The following is a 16,355-nucleotide window of genomic DNA, read 5'->3' as shown; positions in this document are numbered from 1 at the left end:
TGATGTGTTTTCTACTTTTTTCATCTGTTCACTGTTTTTTTCTCACTCTCTTCCCCTGCCTCTTTTGGATTAACTGAGGTTTTTTTAAAAGTATTCCATTTTACCTCCTCTATTGGCTTATTTATTTTCTAGTGGTTGCTCTAGAGTTTATTCATCCTCCATTATCACAAGTTATCTTCAAATAACATGTACTCGATGTAAAATGTAAGAATCTTACTACTGTATTAATTCCAACTCCCACCCCCGTCATTTGTCTCACATCACACATTTTACTTCTACGTGTTATAAACTCCCAAATGCATTGTTATTTTTTTCTAAATGGGCAATATTTTTTTTAAAAAGTAAAAAATGAGGAAAGTCTTTTATATTTACTCACATATTTACCATTCCTAGTGTTCTTCTTTGTTGATCTGAATTTACATCTCAAATAATTTTTCTTCAGCCTGAAGAACTTCCTTTAACATTTCTTATAGTACACGTCTAGGTCTGCTCTAACAAATTTTCTCAGATTTTGTCTGAAAATGTCTTTATTTAGTCATAATTATTCAAGGGTATTTTTACTGAATATAGAATACTAGGTTAACTTTTTTTTTCTTTCAGGACTTTAAAGATGTTGCTTCATCTGTCTTCTGCCTTGCATTATTTCTGATAAGAATTAGTAAAAATTTCTTATTTTTATTCTCTTCTAAATAGTCTTTTTCCTTTGGCTGCTTTATATTTTTCTTTATCACCAGTTTTCAGCAATTTGATTATAATGTGTGCCTTGTGATTTTCTTTATGTTTATGCCACTCTGAGTTTGTTAAGCTTCTTGGATTTGTGGGTTTATATTTTTAATTAAACATGAACATTTTTCAGCCACTTAAAATATTTTTCTGTCCCTTGTTCCCCTCCTTCTAAGATTTCCAGTTACAGGTATAGTAGTACAAATGACAGTGTCTCACTGGCAATTTTAACTTTGTTCAGTTTTTCAGTCTTTTTTCTTTCACTGTCCAATTCGGATAATTTCTATTGCTATGTCTTTAAGTTCACTAATCCTTTCTTTTGCTGTATTTAACCTACTGTTAAACCCAACCTAATCAACCTTGAATTCTATGTTCATCAAAACTATCTTTCAAAAATAAAGGCAAAATCAAGATATTTCATTTTTATGCCTAGAAGTTCCATTTTCTTTTTACACCTTTTAATTTTATCATTATCTTCTACCTTGAAAATTTTGAAAATACTGATAGTACTAAAATACTATTTTAAAGTCCAAGTCTGTTAATTCCATCATCTGTCATTTGTGATTCTTTTTTCTAATTGGCTGAATTTTCTCTTGGTTATTTGTCACATCTTCCAGCTTCTTCTCATGACCAGTAATTTTTGATTGGATGTTGAAATTGTGAACATTACACATTTGAGTTTTTGGATTCTGCTGTCTTCAGAGAATGTTAGGATTTTGTTTTGGTGGACAGCCATTATTTGTCATAATCCTGACTCTTTGAAGGATTACTTAAGCTTTGTTAGGACAGGTCTAGACTAGTCTTCACTTTAGGGCTAGTTTAGCTTGATTACTAAGGTGGTATAACCCTTCTTGTGTCTCTTCTGAATGCCTTGAGTATTCAATTAGGTCTCTACAGTTTGGCCGGTTGGAACTCAAACATTTCTCAGCTCTGCATAAGCTCTGGGAATTGTTTAGTTTACAGCCTCCTGGTAATTATTCCCTCCCTAGTAGCTGTTTTTTGATTGGCCTTGTGGGATTTCACCTTATATATGTACAGCTTAGCATTCAGCCAAAGATTCATAGCACTCTTCCTCTGGAAAGCTTCCTCCACTCCTGTACTTGGCCTGCAAATTCTAGCTTCCTTTGTTCTCTGAACCCTGATATCTATCTCTTCAACTAAGCAAGACCACCATGTTTCACTTTGGTTACTCCTCCCTGAAAGGCAGTCTAAAAAGTGCCTCCAGGCAGAGGAAAGCAAGGACTAGTGTAAAGTTTACCTTATTTGTGTCCCTTCCCTGAGGGATTACATTCCTGGGCTGCCTGTTGTCCAATGTCTGAAAACAGTTAAACTTATATTTAAACTTGTATATTTTATCCAGGTTTCTAGTTGTTTACAACAGAAGGAAAAGTCCCATACTTGAATGGCTTCATGATCAGAAGCCATTCCATTATATTTTAAGCAGTAAAAATAAAGGTTAAGTGCAAAGCTAGAATAGAAAAATATAATGGACAAGCAACTCAAAATATTTTTTCTTAATAATTCTAAAAGGTTGGTATGAGCTAGATAATAACATTTATAATTATAAACATAAACCCCATCCTATACCACATTTACTGATACTGGCTCAAGCACAATGTTAGCTGCTAGAGATATGAAGCTGGATAAGACAAGGTCTCTTCTCCCCAAAAACCTTCTAGGTTATGAAAGATACACACAGATTTTTGTAAAAACTATAGTGAATTTTATCAATGTCATGCTTCACTCTCTTGAGGCTCTTTTTAGCAGCAGGTCCTTCTTTATATGAAAGGCACAAAATATATAGTATCAAGAAGAGAAGTTTCAGAAGGAATCTACTCTTTGCAGTTGTACACCAGTACGACTGAAACCCAAAGAGCTCTCCTTCAAGGTACAATCTTTCTTTTCCAATTTTTCATTGCTAGGAAGGGCAAAGGCTAGGGGAGTGGGTTCAAGGGATAATACGGGATGGAGAAGAGTGAAGAAAGGTGGTAGGAAGTGGAGTGGGTGACAGTGAGAGTAGGATTTGAGAGCTGGCTAGATAACTCCCTTCACCCCATCCCTGCTAACAATGTGTTAAAAAAAATCAATCAAGAAAAATACTAATTTCTCTTATGTCAACCAACAGTACAATGACATTTGTGTGCTATGAGGTAAAATGAGTACGGCATGATCAGATATGGCGTGAGCCTGGAAGTATCAATTAACTGGCAAAGACTGAAAAATATGGAGGTTAGAGAACATTTTGAAATTTAAAAGGGAGAAGCTTAAAAAAACAACAAAACAAAACAAAAACACTGGAAGTCTAAGGGGAAAATGAACATAGATCAAAGAAGGATAAATGGAAAAATAAGTAAAACTTAGTATGTCATCAAAATATTAAAATGAATCAGACAAGTGAAAAAAAAAAAAGCCAAGTGGCCTAGTCTGAGAGTAGATAGCACTTTAAAACAGAAGGCAAGGACTTTGGTTCTCTGCCTTGGAAAAAAATGGTGAGTCAATGCTTTAGGATAGAGAAATTTTACATGCTCTGTTGATTATATTCTCTGAGGAAGCTGATCTTGGAATCACAGGGCTTACTAGATTGGAAATATATTATACAGTTGAAAATGCATGTTCCAAAACAGAATACTATAGTGGGAAAATATAACGGACCATTCTTCAATAAAAATATTTTGAACAATTAATCAGTTAATTAGAGAATGGAGAAGAATTTTAATAAAGCAAAAAGAGGAATATCTTTCTGTTTGGGAAACCAAAGAATAAAAATTTCAAGTTCAAGCTTAATTATACTATTAACTCAATTTTTTACACCGAAATTTAGTTATAATATACCAGAAGAAAATGTTCAAATTCAAAGAACTTCTTCCTAGTTATTTAGAAAACAGGACACAGGAGGTAAGTAAACAACGGAGACAGAAAATCTAGGTTTGTCATTAGCTATATGATCTTAGGCAAATGCTAGAGAAGTTCTCCATCTTTGTTTCTTCCTCTATAAAACCTCTTCCAAAACAATGTTGTGATGATTAGGTAAGATAACATATTTCAAAGTGTTCTGTAATATAAACTATTTAAATACCTTGCTGATTCTGGATCCAAAATCAGGGCTTCTATTGCATGAGATATCAGTAAACAGCTCTGCTGCTGTCTGCATTATGTTAAGGTTATACATTATACATGATAATAGAGAAATGTACTATAGACTTTATATTATTTGAATATTAAATAAGGCAAGATGAAAATCATATTCTTAGTGAAGGTAACCATATGCTATTGACTCAAATAGTCTGTGGCTCTGTTTTTTTCTTTTTAAGGGATATGTTGTCTGTGATAGTTCCAGGAAGAGTACTTCAGAGGTTTATGTTGGAAGGAGGAACCAAGCAACAGGCTCTGTGATTCAATCACAGAAACTTTTTTATCTATCTTGGATATAGGGGTTTCACTGATGAAAGGTTAAAACCACCACCACAATAAAGGTCTGTAGAGTGGTTACCCTGGAGGTTCCTAGGCTAGGGCTCAAGGGATCTGTTAACTCTCCAGAAATGGTATGCAAATTTTGGGGGATATGTGCATATATGCATTTTTTTAGGGGAGAGGGTCCATAGCATTCATCAGGTTTTCAATCACTAAACCAAAATGCCAGGAATTACTGATTTATAGGTCCTGCAACTTAAAATCAATTTATCTCTTTCCCCCTTTCAAAAAGGATCTGAAGCTGCTAATAAGAAAATACGGAGAACTTAAAGGGGGCTTAGGGAACATAAGTGATGATTGAAACAATTGAATATATCATTAATAAAGATGATGGGAACTAGGGTTGTTAGCTGTGAATAAAAGATAGGTGAAGCAAGACAGAAAATGGTTCTCTGGCGGAAAAATATTTTGTGTTGTCCATTGTAGCTCAAGTGAGCACAAAGTATTCAACACTGCTTGGACCTGGGTTTTGGATGCTCTTCCCAGAGGTGGAAAAAGACCACCACTGAGTCACCACTTTTTAAAAAGCCTGGTTGAAGTAAAAAAGTAAAATGATACTGCTCATACTAGGTTTCAAAAGAGAAATTATTATTTATGGTAAATCTGTAGGCTTACCTAATGTATATGTATATTTTAGTTAAGTGTATCTGAAATATTTACTCTACATTTAAAAGAATACTTCCAAAGAACAAAAAATATCGGGCAAGTTTAGGATACAGTTCTACATTCCTCAAAGTTGCGGAATCAGCATCAAAAGATGCCTGATAAAGATCCCCATATCGGGAAGCAAGGCTTCGGAATTCTTCCATGGACAGTTTCATCTATAAAGAAGGAAAAATATCAATTATGATAAATAAACAAATATGCTTTTGTGTTGTATAAACAACACAAAAGTCAAAACATAAGAAAACAATCCTCAATTAAAAAATGAAAAAACATTTCAACTCTTTCATTTTCAATTCATTCATTTTTATAAACCCTATTAAAGAAAATTAACAAAGATGGCAAATGAAACTACAAATGTGTACAAGATTATAATTTATACATAATGTACAGAAACAAAAACATTGCATTTTTAGCTTCTTCAAAGTTTCACTAAAATAATATAGTTATAAACATCCCAAAGTTTCTTTAAAATGTATGTCCTTCTTCTTTATATATAAATATGTAGCAACTAGTGAGATATCATCAATCACTCTGTCATTTTAGTAAGACTTTGGCCTGTTTTTTGCAAGACAGATGAGTTTAGAAGTATTTGATGTTGCCTCTGAGTCAAACCGCTGATTTTTAAGTTTCAGAATTTTTCATCTCACAACTAACCTCAAAAATCTCTAAAGTGTAAATAAAAACTGCACTGAAAATAAAGTTAAGATATACCTGATTGGAGATGCGACCGCACCGCTGGAGGTCATTCCCTAAGGTCATGGCAATTGTTGTGGCAATTGCAGGTGGCGGGCTTGTCTTGAGGCTACTACAAGTACAGATAAGTTGAGAGAAGGCTTGGAGAAGGTCAATCCTGAGCTTTACAAATTCACACTGAAAACTTAAAGGATTCAGTGGTGTACTGGCAGCCTGGGGAATAAAAACAAGCTATATTTAATACAAGGTAAACATAAAAGGAAGATGCTGAAGGACAAACTATTTGTCAGAGTCTGCAAAAGAGCAGTAGTTCTAATGATGATGGATAAACACCTACATTATTAGGGGAGGATGTAATATTAGAAAGAAAAATTATTGTCATTAGCATCAATTCTGAAAAACTATGTTCCATCAACATGCAGGTTCCTTACTTCCTACATTTGCAAAGACCCCACAAGACATGGTTTAACTAGACCGTCATCTGTAAGATATCATACGAGGGATGCTTCACAGACATTACCATTCCCCCCAAATCCCCTTATCACCTTCCTACCTTTCTAACCTGAAATTTGCATGCTGGAATCATTAAACAGAATTTTTTAAAGTTGGGACGGGGAGAAAAGAAAGGTGAGGGCAGGAGAAATATATTGTTAGACTGTCACTGTTAAAAAAGCATGTCGCCGGCGGAGGTGAGGCAAGAGCCAGCCAGACCACATGGGGCCTTCAGACCACAGGCAAGTTTCCTGATTATATTTTAAATGCAGTAAAAAGGCAGTTTCAACAACAATAACAAACAAACAAAAAAGCATTTTGCCTCATGGCTGCTTTCTTCCATAACTAGCCCAGATTAATTTTAAAAAGAATGTCTCATTAGACACTTGAGAATGCACAGAGAGGCCACCAAGGAATAGGTTATAACACACAAGTAAGTTTCAGTGAGAATGGAGGGGTGTCAGGGATAAGTCTTGAATAGCAAAAAGTAGCATTAGCTAGGTAAAGGGAGCAAAGAATATAAGTCAAGCCAGCGTGGCAGAGAACTAAGACAACATTTAACTATTTATCAACCATCCTAGTGGAGAACCTAGCATGGTGCTTTCAACAACAGGCGTACTAAAAATATGCTACCGTAACAGTAAATGGAGGCGTAATGAAATTAACTTTCTTCCCTGACATGACTCACTTAAAACATGCTGATGCCGTTCTTAGATAGTATTTCACACTATTCTTTTAGCAGGAAAGCCTGGTGTGTGACTTGAGGTTCTAGAATTAAGTTACAATATTATCCATCTGACCAAGTATTGACCTAACGTGTAGTTCTCTCTAGTTTTAAGTGTCAAATGACAGTTTTATTATTTGGTGGAATTCATATTTTACTCTAGGAAATAGTTCACCACTTCCTGTATCCTTTATAAGAACATACACTTGCTCTAGTATCCCTCTCAAATTGCAAAGTTACACCTATATAAAATTATATAAGCTAGAGGTAATAACTGTAATCAATATATTGAATTCTGTGGTTTTCAAACTTTTGGGACGTTTTGTTCTAATCATGAAACAGCACAGATTAAGGATATTAAAGAGACTATTTCAATTGTTTTTAATTTCTTGGAGATTTGATTTGCTCTTATAGGAGGCTAAATTCCCCCTTCCTCTGCCCCTTAAGCTGCTACTTGCTATTTTTTATTTACTGCTTGTCAATAACTTTAGAAGGGTCAGGGATACAAGTGGGTATATATGATATATATACAGTTATATACAGTGTAGACTATCTTACCAGACAAAAATACATTTGCAATATTGTCCTAACATGCATTATACAACTGAAAGCGAAGCAAGATGTAGTTATAATGAAAAAGATTTACTGCTACTCTGAATTTATTTCTGACTAACAAGAAATATTTGATGATATAAGATAACTTTTCAAAGATAACTTTGAAAGTGACTGTGCATCTTACATCATGTTATACTGAAAGAAAACAATGTTAGATATAGTATGCATGTTCAAAAAGAACACAGAAAAGATAAACTTGTGATAAAGTTCAATCAAAGACTTTAAAAAGCTAATATCGTCCATGAGAAACAGAAAACATATAAAAATAAAATTTAGACTATAGTGCTATGAACAATGCCAATGAGAAATAAAAGAGATATTATTTACTTTTCTTTACATGGGGGCTAAAGCTTAAAACAGAAGTGGGTTCTAAGGTCAGCAGGTAAAGCAAAAATTGTATATAGTCAAAATTATCCCTGAAAATTCCTCAAGGAACTACTTCCAGTAAATTTAACATAGGTGAAGGAACAGCAAACTCAAGGGCCCCGGGATACAAGCTAATTGAGAAGAACTGTCCCCACTATTTAAACTGCTATTTTGTGTCCCCATTATTTAAATAGCTATTTTCCCCTCATTCTTGTTCTTTCTTTCTTGATTTTTTTAAAAGTCTAAACATACAGAGGTAAATCTGTGTTAAACACATATAATGCTACTTCACTGAATTTCTGACTTGTGGTACATATTCTGTTTTCTATATGGAGCAGCTAAAAAAAACCAATGTGGCTGAAAGGAAAGCTATTTGATAAACTCAGTTAAAAATATTTATATATATTGTGGTAAAGAACATGTGACAACCAAGAGTGAACCACAGTGCAAACAACGGACTTTAAGCCCTTAGTAACCACCACCCTACTTTCTGATTTTATGAATCTGACCACTTTCATTTAAGTGGAATCATATAATATTTGTCTTCTTGTAACTGGATTATTTCACTTAATACAAGCTCAGTTTTTGAAAGAATAAGCCAAGCTTAAAGCAATGGTAGACTAAATTGTTTAAAACCAGACCTCCTGCTAAGAACAAATGGAAAACTGAGTAAAATATTATGAACATCTATCTAAAAGCACTGAAGCGCTACTAAGGCAACAAGGAGCCAAAATCATGGAGAGATGGGCAATCCAAGAAGATAAGACTGACATCTGGTGATATTTGCTAATGTGGAAGCTGCTCCTGGGAGTCTGAGAAGCTGAGCAGAGCTTTCAGCAGTCTCCTAAGACTAAGAGGGCTGTGGAAAACACTTCAGGCTTTTGGCTGTAACTTCAAAGGGCTAGACTCTAGGAGTTAGGAGAACCAAAAATATACTGGCTCTTCCAAGGACTGAAGCTTAGCTCTGAATCAGTTCAATCCTTGGCTGGATTAGGGTAACCTACCCTTAGCCTAACTGCCTGACAAAAGCGAGGATGACATAATCATTGTAATTTTTCACACACACTGTCCAAAACTAACTAAAAAAATAACTGAGTATACAACAAAGACAAAATTCCTCAAACCAAAAGGGGGAAAAAGGTCAAAGACACAAATCACAACAGATCCAGATAACAGACTACCATATATGAGTTTCAAGATAACTACAATCAATATGTTAAAGAACTTAAATGACAAGATAGAGAGTCCTGGATAAGAATTACAGAATATAAAATAACCAAATGGAAATTCTGGAAATGGAAAAACACAATAAATGAAATTAAGAACATAATGAATGTGTTTGACATGCTGATTAGACACAACGTAAGTGAGAATTATGGAAATGGAAGATAGGTCAGAAGAAAATATTTAGAGTTAAGTATGGAGAGATAAAAAGGTGGAAAATGAAGAAGAGAATATAAGAGATATATGAGTCATGGTAAAAAGAATTAACATGGGTGTACTATGTCCCAAATGAGGAAGAAAGGGACAGAAGCACTGGCTGAAGAGATAATGGCCAAATGTTCCATAACTGATCAAAGTCATCAAGCATTATATCCCAGAAGTACTATGAACCCCAAAAGGCATTTATACTGATAGTAGTATAAACTGGAAACCACCATAGGCAACTTTTTGGTAGTATTTATTAGAGCTGAACTTAGTATATCCTATGACACAGCACTACCATCCAGAAGATATGCACACCTATATCAAAAGATGTGTGTAAGAAAGTTCATAGTCAAATTATTCTAAATAGCCCCAACCTGGAAATAACTCAAATATTTCTCAAAAATAAAATGGATAAACAGATTGTTATAACAGTTATCCAAAAGAATATCACAATGAAATGAAAATGAACAAACTATTGCAATATGCAACAAAAAGCATGAATGCATCACACGAATATAAAGCTGAGCAAAGAAGCTAGAATCAAAGGCATAATACTGCATGATTCCTTAAATAATAATGAAAAACAAGGCAAGACTAATCTATAGTTTTAGAAATCAAAAGTGATTTCTACAGAGAAAGGTAAAGGTAGTGACTTGAAGGGAAAACATTTCTTAAAGTGATAAAAAGCCACAAATCAGAAGATAATAGTTGCAACTCATATAACCTACAAAAGATTGGTATCTAGAACATCCAAAATGAAAAGGCAACCTAATGAATGGGAGAAAATATTTGCAAATCATGTATCCAGTAAGGGGTTAATATCTAAAATACATTTAAAAACTCATACAAGTCAATAGTAAAACAACAACAACAAATAATCCAATTTAAAAATGGGCAGAGATCTGAATAGGCATTTTTCCAAAGACATACAGATGGCCTATAGGCTCAACATCACTAATCATCAGGGAAATGCAAATCAAAACCACAAGCACAAAAATCAACTCACACCTGTTATAATGGCTATTATCAAAAAAACAAGAAATAACAAGTGTTGGCAAAGATGTGGAAAAAAGGGAATCCTGGTGCACTACTGGTAGAAATGTAAATTAGTGCAGCCACTATGGAAAACAGTATGGAAGTCCCTCAAAAATTAAAAACAGAACTACCATATGGTTCTATAATTCCACTTCTGGGTATTTATCTGAAGAAAACAATAATACTAACTCAAGAAGATATCTGTGCCTCCATATTCACTGCAGCACTATTTACAATAGCCAAGATATGGAAACAATCTAAATGTCCACTGATACATAAATAAAGAAAATGTGGGATATATACACAAAATGGAGTATTATTCAGCCATGAAAAATAATAAAATCTTGCCATCTGTAACAACACAAATGGATCTAAATGGTATTATGCTAAGTGAAATAAGTCAGACAGAGAAAGACAATTACCAAATGATCTCACTTATATGTAGAATCTAAAAACAAAAACAAAAACCAAGCTCATAGATACAGAGAACAGATAGATGGTTGCCAGAGGTGGGGGTTGGGAAGTGCATGAACTGGGTGAATGGGGTCAAAAAGTACAGTTATAAAATAAATGAGTTATGGGGATGTAATGCACAGCATGGTGACTATATTGTGAGGGAGTGGTAAAGATAGCAGAGTAGAAGGACCCTGAGCTAATCTCCCACAGGCACATCAAAATTATAACCATTTACAGACCAAATATCAATGAAAGTGACCCGAAGACTAGCAGAAAAGAACTTCTACAGCTAGAGATGTAAAAAAGGAACCACAGAGAGATGGGTAGGAGGGGTGGAAATATGGTATAGTCAAGACCCATACCCCAGGTTGGTGACCAACAAATGGGAGGCTAATTACAAACTGCAGAGGTTCTCCTCAAAAAGCAAGGGCTTTGAGTCCCAGCCAGGACTGGGCTTCCCAGTTGGGAGCCCCTAGAATGTTTGGCTTTGAAGGCCAGCAGGGCTTATTTTGGGGGGAGCCAGAGGGCTGTGGAAAATAGAGACTCCACTCTTAAAAGGCACACACAAAAGAAATCATAGAAGGAAAAGATCAGAGCAGAAATAAATGAAATAGAGACTAAAAAAACAATGGAAAAGACAATGAAACTTACAGCTGGTTCTCTGAAAAGATAAACAAAATTGACAAACCTTTCACCAGACTCATCAAGAAAAAAAAGAAAGGCCCAAATCAACAGAATAAGAAATGAAAAAGAAGTTACAACCCACACCATAGAAATATAAAGGATCATAAGAGATTCCTATGAACAATTATACACAATAAAAGGGACAACCTAGAAGAAATGGACAAATTCCTAGAAATGTACAATTGCCCGACTGAATCAGGAAGAAATAGAAAATAAGAACAGACCAATTATCAGTAATGCAACTGAATGAGTAATTTAAAAAACTGCCGACAAACAAAAGTCCGGCACCAGATAACTTTACAGGTGAATTTTACCAAACATTTTGAAAATAATTAACACCTATCCTTCTCAAATTATTCCTAACTGCAGAGGAAGAAATGCTTCTGAACTCATTCTATGAGGCTGGCACCATCTGATACCAAAACCTGACAAATATACCACAAAAAAAAGAAAATTACAGGCCAATACCACTTATGAACACAGATGCAAAAATCCTCGATAACATATTAGCAAACTGAATCCAACAATACATTACGAGGATCATACACCATGATCAGGTGAGGTTTATGCCAGGGATGCAAGAATGGTTCAAAAATCAATGTTATACACCATATTAACAAACTGAAGAATCAAAACCATATGATCATCTCAACAGATCCAGAAAAGGCTTTTTGACATAATTCAACATCCATTTATGATGAAAACTCTCCACAAAGTGGGTATAAAGGGAATATACCTAAGCATAATAAAGGTCATATATGACAAGCCCACAGCTTGTTCTCCACTCAATGGTGGAAAGCTGAAAGCATTTCCTCTAAGATCAGGAACAAGACAAGAATGCCACTCTCACCATTTTTATCCAATATAGTATTAGAAGTCCTAGCCACAGCAATCAGGCAAGAAAAAGAAATAAAAGGAATCCAAGTTGGAGAGGAAGAAGTAAAAATGTCCCTGTTTGCAGATGATATGATATTATATATAGAAAATCCTAAAGACACTACCAAAAAGCTACAGGAACTCATCAATGAATTCAATAAAGTTGCAGGATACAAGATTAATAATACACAGAAATCTGTTCTGTTTCTATACACTAAAAAACAAACTATCAGAAAAAGAAATAAAGAAAACAATACCATTTATAATCACATCAAAAAGAATTTAAAATACCTGGGGATAAATCTAAGGAGGGAAAAGACCTGTACGCAGAAAACTGTAAGAAACTGATGATGACACCAAAAACTGCAAAGATATGCTATGCTCATAGCTTGGAAGAATTAATATTGTTAAAATGCCTATACTACCCAAGGCAATCTACAAAATTCAATGCAATCCCCATCAAAATATCAAATGGCTGGGCTTCCCTGGTGGCACAGTGGTTGAGAATCCGCCTGCCGATGCAGGGGACACGGGTTCATGCCCCGGTCTGGGAAGATCCCACGTGCCGCGGAGCGGCTGGGCCCGTGAGCCATGGCTGCTGAGCCTGCGCGTCCGGAGCCTGTGCTCCGCAACGGGAGAGGCCACAACAGTGAGAGGCCCGCGTACCACAAAAAAAAAAAAAAAAAAAAAAAAAAAAAATCAAATGGCAGTTTTCACAGAACTAGAACACATAATTCTAAAATTCATATGGAAACCTTACAGGACCCCAAACAGCCAAAACAATCTTGAGAAAGAAGAACAAAGGTGGACGTATCACACTCTCTGATTTAAAACTCTACTACAAAACTAAAGTAATCAAAACAGTATGGTTTTGGCACAAAAACAGACACATAGATGAATGGAACAGAATAGAGAGCCTTGAAATAAACCCATACATATATGGTCAATTAATCTACAACAAAGGGCGCAATAATATACAATGAGGAAAAGACAGCATCTTCAATAAATAATGTTAGGAAAACTGGACTGCTACATGCAAAAGAATCAAATTGGACTCCTTTTTCACATTACATACAAAAATAAACTCGAAATGGGTTAAAGACTTAAATGTAAGACCTAAAACCATAAAATTTCTAGAAGAAAACATAGGAAGTACACTCTTTGACAGAATACTGTCTTATTGAGCTAAGTATCCTCTGTCTTATCTAGCAATATTTTTTTGGTTATGCCTCCTCAGGCAAGGGAAACAAAAGCAAAAATAAACAGATGGGACTACATCAAACTAAAAAAGCTTTTGCATAGCAAAGGAAACTATCAACAAAACAAAAAGGCTGCCTACTGAATGGGATATTTGGAAACAATATACCTAACAAGGGGTTAATATACAAAATATACAGAGAACTCAAACAACTCAACATTTTAAAAAAGCAAAAAATCCAATTAAAAATGGGCAGAGGACCTAAATAGACATTTTTCCAAGGAAGACATACAGATGGTCAAAAGGCACACAAAAAGATGCTCATCCAGGGAAATTCAAATCAAAACCACAATGAGATATCACCTCACACCTGTCAGAATGGCTACCATCAAAAAGACCACAAGTAACAAGTGTTGGAGAGGATGTGGAGAAAAGGGAAACTTGTGCACTTCTGGTGGGAATATAAATTGGTACAGCCACTATGGAGAACAGTATGAAAGTTCCTCAAAAATTAAAAACAGAACTACCACATGATCCAACAATTCCACTTCTGGGTTTTTATCCAAAGAAAATAAAAACACTAATTTAAAAAGACATATGCATCCCTATGTTCATTGCAGTATTATTTACAATAGCCAAGATACAGAAGCCACTTAAGTCCCCATCAAGAGACAAATGGAAAAAGGAGATGTGGCATATATATATATATATATATATATATATATATATATATATATACACACACACACACACACACATACACACAATGGAATATTAGCCATAAAAAAGAATGAAATCTTGCCATTTGTGACAACACTGATGGACCAAGAGGATATTAGGCTAAGTGAAATAAGTCAGACAGACGAAGACAAATACTGTATGATTTAACTTATATGTGGAACCTAAAAAACAAAACAAATGAACAAACATAACTAAACAGAAAGAGAGTCACAGACAGAAGAGGTGGTTGTCAGAGGGGAAGAGGGTGGGGAGACCAAACTGCTAAGGGAGATTAAGAGGTATAAACTATCAATTACAAAATAAATGAGCCACAGGTATGTAATGTACCATATGGGGAATATAGCCAATAATTACGTAACATCTTTGTATGGTGACAGATGACAACTAGACTTATCATATAGTATCATTGTGAAATATACACAAATACTGAATCAGTATGCTGCGCATTAGGAACTAAATTTCATAGGTCATTCAATGTAAATGAACAAACAAATTCATAGAAGAATAGATCAAATTTGTGGCTACCAGAGGTAGAAGGCTGGGTGGGGGCTGGGAGGGAGAACTGAACGAAGGTAGTCAAATGGTACAGAATTCTAGTTATAAGTAAGTCCTAAGGATATAACAATATAAGGATATAAATACAACACAATAAAGATAACTAACACTGTTGTATGATATATATGAAAGTTGTTGAGAGTAAAATCCTGAGTTCTCACCACAAGAAAAAAAGTTGTTTTTTCTATCTCTTTAATGTTGTATTTATATGAGATGATGGATGTTCACTAACCCCATTATGGTAATCATTTCATGACGTATCTATGTCAATCATTATGTTGTACATGTTAAATTTATACAGTGCTGTATGTCAATTATATCTCAGTAAAACTGGAAGAAAAATAAATTTAAAAAATGCTATATTGTGGGGTTCCCTGGTGGCGCAGTGGTTCAGAGTCCGCCTGCCGATGCAGGAGATACAGGTTTGTGCCCCGGTCCAGGGAGATCCCACATGCCGCAGAGCGGCTGGGCCCGTGAGCCATGGCTGCTGAGCCTGCGCGTCCGGAGCCTGTGCTCTGCAACGGGAGAGGCCACCACAGTGAGAAGCCCGCATACCACACACACAAAAAAACAAACCTATATTGAATATTTGAAAGTTGCTAAAAGAGTAGATCTTAAAAGTCCTCTTCACAAGAAAAAAAAATTTTCTAACTATGTATGTGACAGATGTTAACTGTCACTATACTTACTGTAGTGATTTCACAATATACACAAATATCGAGTCGTGTTGCACATCTGAAACTAATACAATGTTATATATTAATCATACCTCAAATATATAGATATATAAAGTTTAATTGTATTAGTAATTTGGGAAACTCCAGTCATAACTTCCAGAACATACCAAGTGAGGGGTAAAATGTAGAATAACAGGAACTCTTATACACTACTGGAAGGATTGTAAATTTGTAAAACCACTATGGAAAAACTCCTGGTATTAGGTAGTCAATTGAAGATGTATATACCTTATGCAATTCCACTCCAAGGTAGTATTTTAGATCAGTATCTCTTAATAGGGGCAGGAGTATCCTCAGCATTTCTGGAGATTAAGCATCTCCAGCCACTGACCATTAATTAGGCCAACAGCAGTCCCTCCAACCTCTCTATCACTGGGACAAACAGAAACATCCTCACTCATTTCTAAATGGGAGCAGGGGGCAGATACATAGTTCTGACTGAGTACTGCCCTAGAGAAGGGTTTTCAATCTCAGTATACTAGTGACATTTTGGACCAAATAATTCTTTGTTGAGGGGAGTTGTCCTGTGCATTGCTGGATGTTCAGCAGCATCTTTGGTCTTTACCCACTAAATGCCACTAACACCTTGGCAAGTTGTGATAACCTTAAGTGTCTCCAACATTGCCAAATGGAGCTAAAATCATCCTCAGTTGAGAATCAGTATCCTAGAGAAACCTTTACATAGGTGCAGCAAAATATGTCCAAGAACGTTCACAGCAGTAATGTTTTAAAAACAAAAAACTGGAAAAATCAAAATTTCCATCAACATTAGAATGGGAAAATAAATTGACATATAATCATATAATACATGGGTATACAGCAGTGAAACTGACCTAAAGCTTTATGCAACAAGATGGATGAATCTTAGGAATATAATTTAGAAAACCAAAGCAAG

The 16,355-nt window shown here is 35.1% G+C and overlaps 1 protein-coding gene across 3 annotated transcripts in view; it reads right to left on the bottom strand.

The window, feature by feature from the left end:
* The window catches only part of INTS7 (integrator complex subunit 7), an 88,826-nt gene that overhangs the window by 17,496 nt on the left and 54,975 nt on the right, over window positions 1-16,355 (bottom strand). For all 3 annotated transcript variants that reach the window (XM_059076073.2, XM_067032112.1, XM_067032115.1), the window contains exons 14-16: window positions 5,572-5,766; window positions 4,912-5,015; window positions 3,800-3,868 (exon numbers count right to left, since the gene is read on the bottom strand). In XM_059076073.2, coding sequence (XP_058932056.1) covers window positions 3,800-3,868; window positions 4,912-5,015; window positions 5,572-5,766 — 368 coding nt within the window. The remainder of the gene's footprint in view (window positions 1-3,799; window positions 3,869-4,911; window positions 5,016-5,571; window positions 5,767-16,355) is intronic.

The sequence above is a fragment of the Kogia breviceps genome, chromosome 1 (genome assembly GCF_026419965.1).
Source record: "Kogia breviceps isolate mKogBre1 chromosome 1, mKogBre1 haplotype 1, whole genome shotgun sequence".
In the NCBI taxonomy this organism is placed as follows: Eukaryota; Metazoa; Chordata; class Mammalia; order Artiodactyla; family Physeteridae; genus Kogia; species Kogia breviceps.
The sequence above is the reverse complement of the archived record's forward strand: the minus strand, read 5'-3'. Positions and strand labels throughout refer to the sequence as shown.